General features: G+C 38.2%; 1 protein-coding gene across 1 annotated transcript; it reads right to left on the bottom strand.

Annotated features, from left to right (window-relative positions):
* Positions 1-5,733: 5,733 nt before the first annotated feature.
* Positions 5,734-12,216, bottom strand: gdap1 (ganglioside induced differentiation associated protein 1). Its single transcript, XM_033985917.2, has 6 exons — positions 12,058-12,216; positions 10,477-10,669; positions 9,316-9,489; positions 8,229-8,323; positions 8,045-8,159; positions 5,734-7,124 (listed from the first exon to the last, which is right to left on the bottom strand). Exons 1-6 carry the CDS (start codon positions 12,211-12,213, stop codon positions 6,772-6,774), a joined length of 1,086 nt encoding a protein of 361 aa, XP_033841808.1. The 5' UTR covers positions 12,214-12,216; the 3' UTR covers positions 5,734-6,771.
* Positions 12,217-12,953: the final 737 nt, after the last annotated feature.

The following is a 12,953-nucleotide window of genomic DNA, read 5'->3' as shown; positions in this document are numbered from 1 at the left end:
TCCCCCCCACAAAAGTTATACTGGCAACAGTAATTTTAAACGATTTTAAAAAGACAGTTTTCCCCACCGCAGCAGCTACATTGTGCGAAGTGGCTGGGCTCTGATAAATTGCAGTGGGGTCACGGGAGAGGAAGTTCTTAGACAGCCTGAATATTTACATTAGGATATGGATAGGTCTGTCCACTGCAGCGCACACAGCAGGTGGAGCAATCTTCTGTGCTGTCCAAAAAGAGCTAAACTATATTAAAAGGCAAGAGTTTCATTGCACAGTTAAAGGTAAAGAAGTTAAAGACTCCAAACTTCAGAATGATCTATAAACCAGTGAAAGCACTTAGTTTGTTCTCATATACGACACATGCAGTTAATGATACAAAGGCCATTGGTCCTGAAAGTCTATTTGTGATACCCAATCAAAATCAAAGGTATGCTGTCTAAGCCGGGAGACTTATCCATGTGTTTGTCTCCAGTAGATTAGACGACTGTAACAGCCTGCTGACTGGCCTCTCAAAACGAGCCTTATGACAGCTGCAGTACATCCAGACCGCTGCTGCTCGGGTGTCCTCCTGGTCTCTTCATGGCCTAGCACCAAAGTACATCACCGATATGTAAGTGCCATATGAACCATCTCAGGGACTCTGGCAACATCAGAACAAAACATGGAGTTAAAATACAGTTAAAATGTGGAACAATCTTCCTGAAGAGACAAGCCTCTACTCTGACAATGTTTAAATCCAGGCTCAAAACGCTTCTGTTTATCTGTGCATATGACAAAAAGTTGTTTTATTTTTTCTGCACTCTTCTCTTTTAATGTTAATTTTATGATGATTATTTATGTTTTAATTTGTTTGCATTTGTTTGTATTTTAGTGTCTTTGTTATTCTGTGAAGCACTTTGAATGACTTTAGGTCTGGCACGTGCTTGTCTCCATGGAAATGTCCTACTTTGTCTGAAAGATTCCATATTATGGATTCAAGCGTCTCCATGGGGGCGAGCAGGTAGCCAAATCAGTTGTATGGATGCATGTACTTAAAAGTAGCAGACTCACCACCCCAAAAGTAACATATTGTATTTTTAATATATTACGCAAAATTGACTCCTGTGAGCTTTAAGCAATGTTATAATGTAGTGTCCTCTTTAAAACATAGCTGGAGCTGTGTTTTGTTTCATTCCCACACGTCTGAGTAAACCTTTATTATTAGTCTGTTTACATCTCCAAAGCTCAAAATGCTCTGTTCCACTTTGTGATGTCACGAAGCTATCATTTTCAATTTAGCAGCTACCTCGTATCTTTAGTTGAGCAGAAATGGGCAATTCTAGAGCTGAAATGACCCAAATGATTCTAGTGAAGGTGTATGGCGTTTAAAAACACAGTGGAGCACTTCCTGTATTACCACATGACATCACAAGGTGGAACAAAGTGTTTTCCATTTGAGACAAGAACTCTAAATATACAGGGTTTGTGTGTTAAACTCCAGGTTTGTGATGAGGAAACAACATTATAACAGATCAGAAAATAGCGTAATACAGGCCCTTTAATTAAAAAGCAGACTTACTGAACCTTCCACTATAGATCCTGTAAAAGAACACCAATATAAAACCACACAATTATTTATAGCTCTGTCACAGTCACAGCTCAATGTGTCAAATAAATTCTGTGCAACACCCTGCAGAGATGTATTCATTTTCATGCCAGCACAAAACCCTGCAGGCCTTCTACAATGGCAAAGGGGCTGTGTATTTGACTTGGCGTCTCGTCCCCAGATTTATACCTTCCACTGCAGGTCTGCCCCAACAGAAGCCGGTGTCATCGTTACAGTGTGCAGTAGTGTTTGTGTAGGCTCCGTTCAAATATTTGAGTAGCACATGTGCGGATGAGCGGGACAGGGGGTCATTTTAACAGTCGTGTCAACAGCGAGAGAGTCCACCTTTTGTCGACTCAGCAAACACAGCATCGCTCAAGAAGTGATGGTTTCTTGGAAGGGCTTTGATAGTGCTGACATGGGCTCGCTCAAACAACAGGCCCGGGGTATATATATAGTAAAGATGGGGTATGCTGGTGACAAAGGTGACATTTATCTTTAAGACAGATTATGTAAAATTGCAGACAGGGTGAGGGAATGTGGAAGAATGGGGATGTTTCAGAATCCTAAATCCAAGTATAATAACTATAAAAACTGTTTCTTTTATACCTTTGTCATACTGATTACATTTTGTATTTGCATTTGACCCATCCTTCATATAGTGCCACCTATAAAGAGGAGTAAGGAACAGCAGTGCAGCACCCAAAGGACCCATCTCCAGATCTTGAGCTATGGTTGGAGGATCACTGTGCATAGAGAAAGGTATTTTCAATTCTATTTATTTTGTAAAGCCCAAAATCACATCAGCCGTCGCCTCACAGGGCTTAACAAAATTATTGATTTAACCAACAGTGAGTTAGAAAAAAACAGTGATTGGTGAATAACAGATGAACCAGAGGCAGATCAACCAACATTCACAGGAAACAGGCAAACGGAGACGTGTGCCAGAGCGCCCCCTGTCCTTAGATAGACCCTCCTTCTGTAAAAAAATAAAGAAAAAAAATAGAATAGAATAGGTTCTTTGTGCTGTGAGTATTCCGCTGTCTTAAAATGTCTGTCTCTGCGCTTATTTGAGTTGAATTTGAACATACTGTAGCATGTTAAAGGTTCAGAGTGTAACTTTCTGGAGGTGGCGCGTCATCTGCTTGATTCCTTGGAAAAAGAAGGTTAAAACCATATCTTGGAACATTCTCCGTGGAGATGGATACTATGTCATTCTGTGGAATATTATAGCCAAAGGAACAACATTTCCACAGAAACGAGTAGAAAGAGGCTCTCCTCCTGGACAAATATGAGTCAGGTTTGTGGAGATGCAAGCCCGCTCACAGTTCTTTTATTGTAGTTCACTTTAAACAGTTTGCAGGTCTAATTGCATCTTAATTATGCACCGTAATGAGTTAAGCTCTTTTCAGAACTTTCAGAGGCCAGAGCAGAGTTTCGCTGCCATGGCAAAGCTAACAACAACTGGCATGTTAACAGCGTATCAACCTTATTTCTTGGTTTGCAGATTAGATGCAGACAGCACACAGTGGTCTTATTTGATCCAAAGAGCTGGTTTTACAATTTGGAGTAGGGCAAGACGATTTTTACTTTATTACATGAAAAGAATTTGGCACAGTCCCTTTGAAGATGACAAAAGAAAGACTTGAGTATCAGTGAAAACATATAGACTAATGATTTTTTTCTTAATCCTCGTCAAATCCACCACTCCCTGTCTTTCTTTCTTTCTCTCTTTAGGAAAGTTTGTATGGAAGTTTCCAGGTCCCACATCAGACCGAGCCTCCTGCAGGTACAGCTACGTGGGTTTGTGTTTACTCAAGCTCCACCGCTCCACCTCTCCACTACTGTCCACTCATCACAATATCACATGGAAACGATGACCCCAGGATTACAGTGTAAAGAAATTATAATACTTTTCTATGCGGTGGTTGTCTTTTGTGGTTTTAATATCCCCATATTTTAATCCCAGACGACCACAAGCCTGTGTCATCTCTCTCTCTCCCCTAGGGTTTGTGAAAGCAGACACAGACACACCTGGACTACCCCACGCACTCTCTCTGACGCACTCTGCCCAATGGAAACAACATGTGCAGTTAGCAAAGAGAAAGATGGTGATGATGCTGAATAGATGCTGTGTAAGAGATTTTAAACTAAATAATATAGAGGTGTATGGTGAATTCAGTGTATTCTTTGTGTGGTTCATTGCAGGAGATTAGACAGAGCCAGGCAGAACTCGCTGATTATAATGCTCCCCACTCCTTCCATAAAAACGTCTTCAGCTCATAGACTGTATAAAGAAATGGACAAAGTGAAGCTCCAGCCAAATTAAGCTCATCGAGGCTAGTAGTTATAGGGTGACTTTTGAGTATCATAGCAACCAAACAGCCAATCCAGAGCGAGGCTGTTGAAGGTAAAGTCTCATCCCACAACGCTGTCCTTAGCAACGCTGTCAATCAAACTTGTTGCTACGTAGTGGTTGCTGCACTACGTAACAATTTGTGCGCTATTAATGCTCATATCTTGTTTTACGGACACAATAGCCAAATAAAAATACCAGGATCATGTAGAGCACATGTGTCAAACTCAAGGCCCATGGGCCAAATGCGGCCCGCCATGTCACTTTATGTGGCCCGTGACAAAGTAAATTAAAAGGTATGACTGTCTTAAAATGTCAGTTGATCAGGGGATACACAGTTAAACAGACATTTTTTCATGTCTATGCAAATCCATATGTAATATTTGTAACTTGAATAAGTAATGAATATAGAAATGGTTAATTAACAAGATTAAAACGTAGTGACATTTATCTTACAGTTACATCTGGCCATTTGAGAGCAACCATTTTGTTGATGTGGCCCTCGGTGAAAATGAGTTTGACACCCCTGATGTAGCGTAAACAGTCTATGCATCACCGTCACCTACAATATGGAATTTATCTTAATTAGCATCTAGTTTATCTGATAGAACTTGATCACAGATGTGCATAAAAACAAATGTTACATGTTTAAGTCAATATGGAGTGTGCCAGTTGCAAACTACTGGTATATTCCATTCGAACTATTGTATATGTGTATCCAGTGTCATGTTGGAGGAACTTGTTTTTGAATTTCAAATATTATTATCCATTGTAAAAGCTAAAACTGTGAAACTTTCCTTTTTGTCTGTGCTTCTATTTATTTATTTATTTTATTTTAATTTTTGGGTTTTTTTTTTTTTTTTTTGTTTTTGAATTTTGGATTTTTAATTTTTTTTTAATTATTAGTATTTTTTGTTTGTTTGTTTGTTTGTTTTGACAGTCCGCTTCAGTAATGTGGCCCATAAATTTGCACTCTTGGATATTCATCGTCCCATGTGACATTCCGATTAAGGAAAAAGTAAAAAATCAGGCCAGCTCCCAAACTTTACAATCTCAGCCAATTACTATGAACCACCTGGTGAATTTTAAACAAGTGAATAGCCAGACATCAGCACCAATCAATTGAACAATACATGATCAGATCCAGATCCAGGATGAGTTTATTTTGTCAGCTTTCCTCAACCACTTTTCAACTGAGCCACGTGTCTTCCTTTAGCTGGTGTCATTATTCGTTTTTTTAATCTCTTGTATATTGCATTAGACAGAGACAGACTGTGTATTTTCACGGTGAACTGGCACTATTGGCTGTGGATCATAATCATCATAACACAAATGAAACACTGCCCTCTAGTGGCGTCTTTATGAAAATTCAAAATTCAATGACTTCTGTTTGTATTCCACAGACAGCATGTTTAAGTTTGATAATGTAATTGATGATAATGTAAGTACAAAGCTAAAACTATACATTACCTCATCCTCCTGTTTCCTAAAATTAGATCCGAAATGCGATGCAAGCTGCTAACATGGCTCTCTTAAAACTTTATTTATGGCTACTTCCCTTACAGGTCTCTAACTGACGTAATGTCTCCTGCCATTTGGAGTGTCAGATTTTAACAACTTGTTTCACACTTATGACATGTCTTTTAACAGAGCCTGACACACTCACTCCAGGAGGGCTATGGTTGTATAATTATAAACTGTGTAATTAAAAGACAAAAAACAAACAAAAAGATAGGTTTGCACAGTTATAATAAATAAATGTGATGTAATGTGAATCACCAAAAGATAGATATGTTTTAGTGTGCAAATGTGTGTTTTTATTACACATGAATGATTAAAAAAACAAACATCTTAGCCACGGAAATAGTCCATCGACACAAATATACTGCCATACTCTTTGAGCAATAATTTTTCATAAATAATATTTGAAATGATCTGAGTCCTTACACAAGCACAAGCACATGCACCACTGTCTGATTTAATGTGCATGAAAGCAGCAACACTGCACCAGATTTAATGTATAATAATGCTTGAGCCTCAACTTATCATTTCATAATATGTAGTCTTTTGTATATTATAATAATAACATTTAATAATTAAATCATTTGGGGGGAAACCACTGCACTTTGAATGAAGACGTAAAGAATGTTTTAGCCATTCTTAGTTAAAATGTTGTTACCTCATCAATTGGTCAGTTGTCCTGCTTCAGTTGTCTTTTATTTCATTCACACATGAGTAATCCTGCATTATTAGTCTGTCTACATCGCCAACGCTTCAAATGCTCTGTTCCACCTCATGATGTCATGTAGTGGTAGTTTTCAAGTTAACTGTTACCTTTTACCTTTACTTCAGTAGAGTAGGGCAATTCCAGGACTGAAATGATCCAAATGATTCAAATGAAGGTGTATGGACTTTAAAAACACAGTAGAGCACTTGCTGTATTCTCATATGCCACAACATGTCACGAGTGTTTTCAGTTTGAGAGAAGAACTTAGAATGAATGAAACAAAACACAACTCCAGGTGTGTTTGTGATGAGGAAACAACATCATGACATAGCATAATATGGGTTTAATGTGTGTTAGAGTGGTCTTTGATGATAATTAAACTCTTACTAAAGCATTATCTAAAATTGATTAGTTAAATAGTTAAAAGATTTGACTCTGGGCCAAATATATATCATATAACTTTAATCACACAATGTTGTAGTTTATCAGGGTTGGCCTGTATGTACTGTATACCGAGGCTTCTCTTTAGTTGCATAAATAGTAACATACAATACTACAGCTACAGTGATTCATGTCCCTCTTTAGATTCCTTCTCCGTTTTCACTCACTCAACAAAACAGGGTGACCCTCTTTTTCATGTACAGAAAAGCCAGGTACGTAGCTCCTCCCAGAATCCCTATGAGGAGCGTGGTGCCTAAAATAACTGGAGCATTCTTCCTGGCGACGCGGAAGGCCACCGGGAGCACGGCTGATATGAGGATGTTATTGACGTGGCCGAGGACTTTCTTAAACGCTGGCCGCTGCACCACACGGCCGTAGTATGTCTCTATGTTGATGCGGTTACCATTTCCCCAGTAACGCTGAGACAGGCCCAGGAACTTGAGCCGGTGCAGGGTGACCGCAAGAGAGACGTCAGCCATACTGAAGAAGTCACCACACAGCCATGACTGACAGCCCTCCTCTGCCAAGACAAATATATGTGTTAGAATTAGTTAGTATTAACTGGTGTACTCATTACATTGTACTCATTGAATACTATGCAATTTGCTGTAACAGCACCAGAATCTGAATCAGGAAAATGTCTAGGAACTTTTTCTAAAAAAAACATTACAAAACTGTCAAAACCAGACTCAGAGAGACTTATCCATGCATTTGTCTCCAGTTGGTTAGACTACTGTAACGGCTCACTGGCCTCTCCAAACAAGCATTAAGGTCACATGAACCATCTCACACTCTGAGGACTTCAGTCCTGCCCAGAGTCAGAACTAAACATGGGGAGTCAGCGTTTCAGTTTTATGCAACTAAAACTTGGAACAATCTTCCCGAAGATGTGAGACAGACCTCTACTTCAACAATGTTTAAATCCAGGATCAGTTTAGATCAGTTCTGTTTAGCTGGGTTTTTATTTAACACTCTCTGTTAATGTTAATTTTATGATGATCATTTACATTTTGATTCATTTGTATTGTGATTTTAATGTCTTTCTTATTCTGTAAAGCACTTTGAATTACTTTGCATACAAATTGTGCTATACAAATAAACTTGCCTTGCCTTTGCTTTTGGAGATATGGTGCAGAAAACTATGATCAAATAAAGGTATGCATAAAAATAAGGAGTTAAGTAAAAAACAGAGTTTGATATGTTATAAATACAAAAATATACAGTATAAACAGAACAACAGAGCAAAACTAGCACGGTAAACATTCATGCGTGTAACATTCATATAACCTGTATATAATCTGTAATCTATATAATCTGTAATACCATGTAATTATGGTTTGCAGAGGGTTCAGGTTACATGATGTGATTCATACAATCCTCTTGGAGACAGCAGTTCACTAATTGAACTCACAACCTCCTGGTTCACTGCCAGAGATTTACCTGGTGTTTCCTCAGCCCTCCTCTGAAGCTCTGTCTCCACTTGATCCATTACATTCTCTAGTTCATCCAGCAGCTTCTTCAGATACTTCATATTGTCATGGTTATACAACTTAGACTGGAACGAATAAATACAATTAAATTACTTGGCCTAAATGAGCCAAAGAATGTTTTTATGCAGCCGTACCTTTATCCGCCTTTGTTTGGCGATATAAGCATCTTTCAACTCTGGATTCTCCTCAGCCAGTTTCTTTAGCTCCGTCTGTGTGTTTCCTATCTGTGCTGTCAGTGGAAGAACATACGAAGATTAACAAATACTGTACAAAATAACCCAGTCTGCAGCAGAGACGTCAAGGTTATTGAGTAATTATGATAATTTAGTACAATATAGAACTGTAAGAAAAGCAATTTCTCATGAACTTTACTTTATAGAATAAGGGTAATGTATTAGATAAACAATGAGATTTAAAGATGGGGGATTTCACTCTTGTTTGGTCATGGTGTCAATAATGGTGAATAATCATAAATATCTCAAAATAACCGTGGCCCTAAAATGTAATATTTTATTCAAGATTACATTTTGTTCTTGCTTTCAGGGATAGCAGTGGTAGAATGTAACAAAGTTAAAGTATTACTGTTCTTCAGTACACATTTAAGGTATCTGTACTTTACTTAGTGGATATATTTTACTGTTACTTCACTATATTTGAGAGCAGGTATTTGTACTTCTTTATCTTTCTACTCCACTACATTTTTGAACAAGACTGAAAAGTAAAAGTGTTCTTTATTACTGTTTGAGATCTGCTGAAAAGGCTGAGGGGATTGTTTTTAACAAGTTCATGGTTTGAGTCAATTATTTCTAGTGAACACATTCAGCACAAATCTAGCCTTACTAGACCACTAGCCTTATAAGACCTCAAAATATGTGCAAAATACTTTTGTGTTTTACTCTTTAAGTGCATTTAATACTTTTTTACTTTAATACTTTTACTTAAGTAGATTTTTTCATATGATACTTTTAACTTTTTTGCTCTGGTATCTGTACTTAAGTTGGCGAAATTGATTACTTCTTCCACCACTGCTCACAAGTCATATATCAATTCTTATGTCATTTTTAACTAAATTCATAAACCTCCTATCACTCAGAATTGTGCCTTAATAATACACAGCCTACACTCTTCTGCTTATGTTCAAATAGTCTTTATTTGACCCATGAAATAGACTCATTTTATATGACATCTCCTCATTTTCCTTTTTGTCCTTGTCTCTCTCACCTCGTATACAAGAGGCTGCGTATGCCGGTATGTGTGAGTCCACAGTGAACTCTGGATGCAGGATACAGCCGTGTGTGTAGGCGTCCATCTGCAGGGAGTCCAGCAGCTCTCTGTAATGTTGAACCCGGTGATAGTATGTGCTGCCCTCCTCAGGAATCAACCTCACAGTGCCCTCTGAGGGAAAAAAAAAAAAAAAAAAAGTTTACTAGGAATAGACAACATAGCTAATAGTTGTGCAGGGCATTTTGTGACTTTCAGAGACAGGACATCCTTACCAGATCAGGAAGAGGTTTTTTGCTGAGTGGTAAAACAAACATAAGGAGAAAAATGAAAAAAAATAATGAGGTGACAATGATTACAGTCAAATCATAAGGTTGATAAAGAAATAATCTTAATTCATAACAAACATAAGGATTCAAGCTTAGTAGCTACTTAATTAAGGGGTTAGAGTTTGGAGTTACAGTATTATTTAAAGGTACTATATTACACAAAATTGATTCTTGTGAATTTTAATGTAGTTGTTATAATGTTGTTACCTCATCAAAAACATACCTGAAGTTCTGTCTTGTTTCATTATCACATGTTTGACTAACCCTTTTATATTATTATCATTATTATTATTATTCTGTGTACATTTCCAAAGCTTAAAATGCTCTGTTCAACATTGTGATGTCATCAAGTGGTTGTTTTAAACTTGACAGCTACCTTTTACCTTTAGTAGTTTAGCAGAGTGGCAATTCCAGAGCTGAAATAATCCAAATTATTCCAGTGAACGTTTATGGAAAAAGAAGCTGTGGAGCAGTTGCTACGTTACCACATGACATCACAACGTGGAACAAAGTGTTTTCCGTTTAAGAGAAGAACTCCTAAATATGCAGGGTGTGTGTTAAACATGTGTGAATGAAACAAAACACAACTCCAGGTAGGCTGTGATGAGGAAACAACATTATAACATAGATCAGAGAATAGCGTAATATGAGCCCTTTAAGTAGTTACTAAGCCTAAATCATTCTTAATACACTTTTTGTTTTTCATGAATTAAGTCTGTTTACGTGCTTTATTAGGTCATGAATAAATGTGTTAATACAAAATAGACAAAAAAGGAAAATAACCAAAAGGTGATTGTGTTGCCATGGGAACAGTTGCTATGTTGCGCCTCACCCTCATTGAAGTTATGCTCCATGTACTCCATGATCTGGGTGGGGTCACAGATGACAGTGTCATTGTGAACCAGGACGGGCACCTCTCCAGTGGGACTGAGGTGCATGAACCAGGGCTCGTTGTGCTCGCTCAGAGGGAGGCTCACGTCATATTCTTCACAGTGTAAGCCTTTTTCAGCTATGGCCAGACGCACCTGCAAGAACATTATAATCACTTAATTTATCAGTCTGTATTTATAGAGTCATTTGCAACATACAGGGTGATAAAAGTTTTAATTAAATGTAAACAATATAGGTTAAAGTCAAGTGCTGTATAAGACCAGTTATGGCACAGCTACTACATAATAAATACATATGTAAAGTAATAAAACAATTAGCTGGAGAAAGCTCTGTTTCCTACTGGACCATGAGCAGAAGGACCTAAGGGCTTTGCCTGGGGTGTGCAAAGACAGGATTTCTTATAAACAGGGTGGTGCTAGTCCATGAATGAATTTAAAAACAAGCAGTACAATTTTAAAGTCAATTTCAAAAACAACAGGTAGCCAGTGAAAAGAAAGCAAAACAGGAGTTATTTGGTCATATTGACAAGCCAAAATGTAGAACATTACAACAAGAACCATATAGAAACAATAAGAAACACATAGAGACATATCTGTGTAAACCCTCAGTTGTCCAAGTCTGATCCATAGCAAAAGACTAAGTTAAAATCTGTCATACAGACAGATCGTTGTAGGAGTGAAGACGTTTCACTGCTCATCCAAGCCGCTTCTTCAGTTCTAGTCAGATTGCTGGTGGACACTGTCTTATATTTATCTGAAGGGAGGGATCTATTGTCTCCAGTTTCAGATGAAACTGCCCTATTCAGCCCTTAACGACCCTGCTATTGTCCTCATTGTTCTGGGTCTGAGGATGGAGTTATAGATGGTGGAGAGATTTTGTCTCAGGCTCCCATTCCTGTTTAAGGAAGGATTCTCTTTCCTAGCAAAAATAGCTTCTTTAACTTCCCTCTCAAACCATTTCTTTTCTTTGGCTAAGATCTGAACTTCACTATCTTCAAAGGAGTGGTTAGTGTCTTTGAGATGGAGATGTTCAAGGGACTGGGGTCCAGAGGAGCTCTCACGTCGGTGTTGGCACATCCTCTTATGGAGTAGCTGTTTAGTTTCTCCAATGTAACACTCACTGCACTCTTCACTACACTGAATGGAGTAGACCACATTATTACTTTGTTTGTGGCTCTGAGTTTTGTCCTTTGGGTGAACCAGTTTTTCTTTTAAAGTGTTTGGAGGTGTGAAAAAGACAGGAATCTCATACTGTCTGAAAATTCTCGTCTTTTGATATAGAGACATACATTGCAACGAGCAGTATAGCGTCCACTGACTGACATATATCACGCTTTTTCTGGTATCATGGAAGCCACAGTTATTCCAACTACTGACAAATGTTGTGACTATTTTAACTTTTCAGGTCTGAATCATTCTAAAGATTTAAGGTTAAGGTTGAGCTGTATCCAGGGCTGTGATTTAGATTATCCAGTAATGAGGAGCTGTCCACGGAGCTGGTGCTGAAACACGCGCCCACTCACCTTCTGGGAATTAAACGACTGCGTCCAGTGATAAATCTTCAGTTTAGACTCTTTTTGAGCTAAGTCACTGTGGGATTGATCGCCATGTTGTTCAGTGGTCGTGTCTAGGAGAGCTGCTGTCTCCTCCGGGGCTTCAGATGTGTTTTCAGACGCCATCTTATCTGTTAGGGACAAGTGAGGACACGGTACCACAACAAGAGAAGAGCTACAGCGCCCTCTCGTGGCAAGGCATGGAAACAAGTAAAAAATTAAATTAACCTAAAAGAACATTTACCTCCTGCTTGTTTTGTGTAATCATAGCTGAGAATAATATATTATCTCGATTTGAAAGCAAAATCTTGGTTTGCCTCACATTTTTTCCCTTCGCATGTCGTTGTAGTAACAGTAAATTGCCAGAAGAGGGCAGTGTTTTTCAATGCTTTTTTTTTTTTTTTTTTTTTTTGCTTTTTTTTTTTTTTTCAGTTGTGGCAAGTCAACCTGAGTTACATAATACAAAAATCGATACTGTATTTTAAACCTCTTCATTATTAATTAGATTTTATTCAGCGTTGTGGCATAAACGAGTTATTCTTTGCTTTTTTGTAAACATTTGTTTCCAATATTTGAATGTCATGCCATTTTGACATGAAAGATATCTTCAAATCTGGCTCTGTTTTATTGGCTTGGTAATTACATTTTTGCCCAATAGCCTGACTTTGAGATGCATTCACTGATGGCGTCTTTGCAGAGGGTGACTTAGTCTGTTCTTGCTCATTAAATCATCTTTGGCCTTGGTTTGATCTAGTGAGAGACTGCTTTTATTAATTGAATGGTGTAAAGCCCGGTGTCCTGTTGTAATGAGGCTGAGGTTGAGGAGAGGGGCGGGGTCTGCAGAGTGACGTCCCACTGGCCCGGAG

Source organism: Periophthalmus magnuspinnatus, chromosome 20 (assembly GCF_009829125.3).
Source record: "Periophthalmus magnuspinnatus isolate fPerMag1 chromosome 20, fPerMag1.2.pri, whole genome shotgun sequence".
NCBI classification, from domain to species: domain Eukaryota; kingdom Metazoa; phylum Chordata; class Actinopteri; order Gobiiformes; family Gobiidae; genus Periophthalmus; species Periophthalmus magnuspinnatus.
The sequence above is the reverse complement of the archived record's forward strand: the minus strand, read 5'-3'. Positions and strand labels throughout refer to the sequence as shown.

Coding starts and splice junctions, on each gene's coding strand:
- gdap1 (XM_033985917.2), bottom strand. CDS start 12,213: ATGGCGTCTGAAAACACATCTGAAGCCCCGGAGGAGACAGCAGCTCTC. Junction 8,160..8,228: donor CCAAACAAAGGCGGATAAAG/GTACGGCTGCAT, acceptor TATTCGTTCCAG/TCTAAGTTGTATAACCATGA. Junction 7,125..8,044: donor GAGGGCTGAGGAAACACCAG/GTAAATCTCTGG, acceptor TTGTCTTGGCAG/AGGAGGGCTGTCAGTCATGG.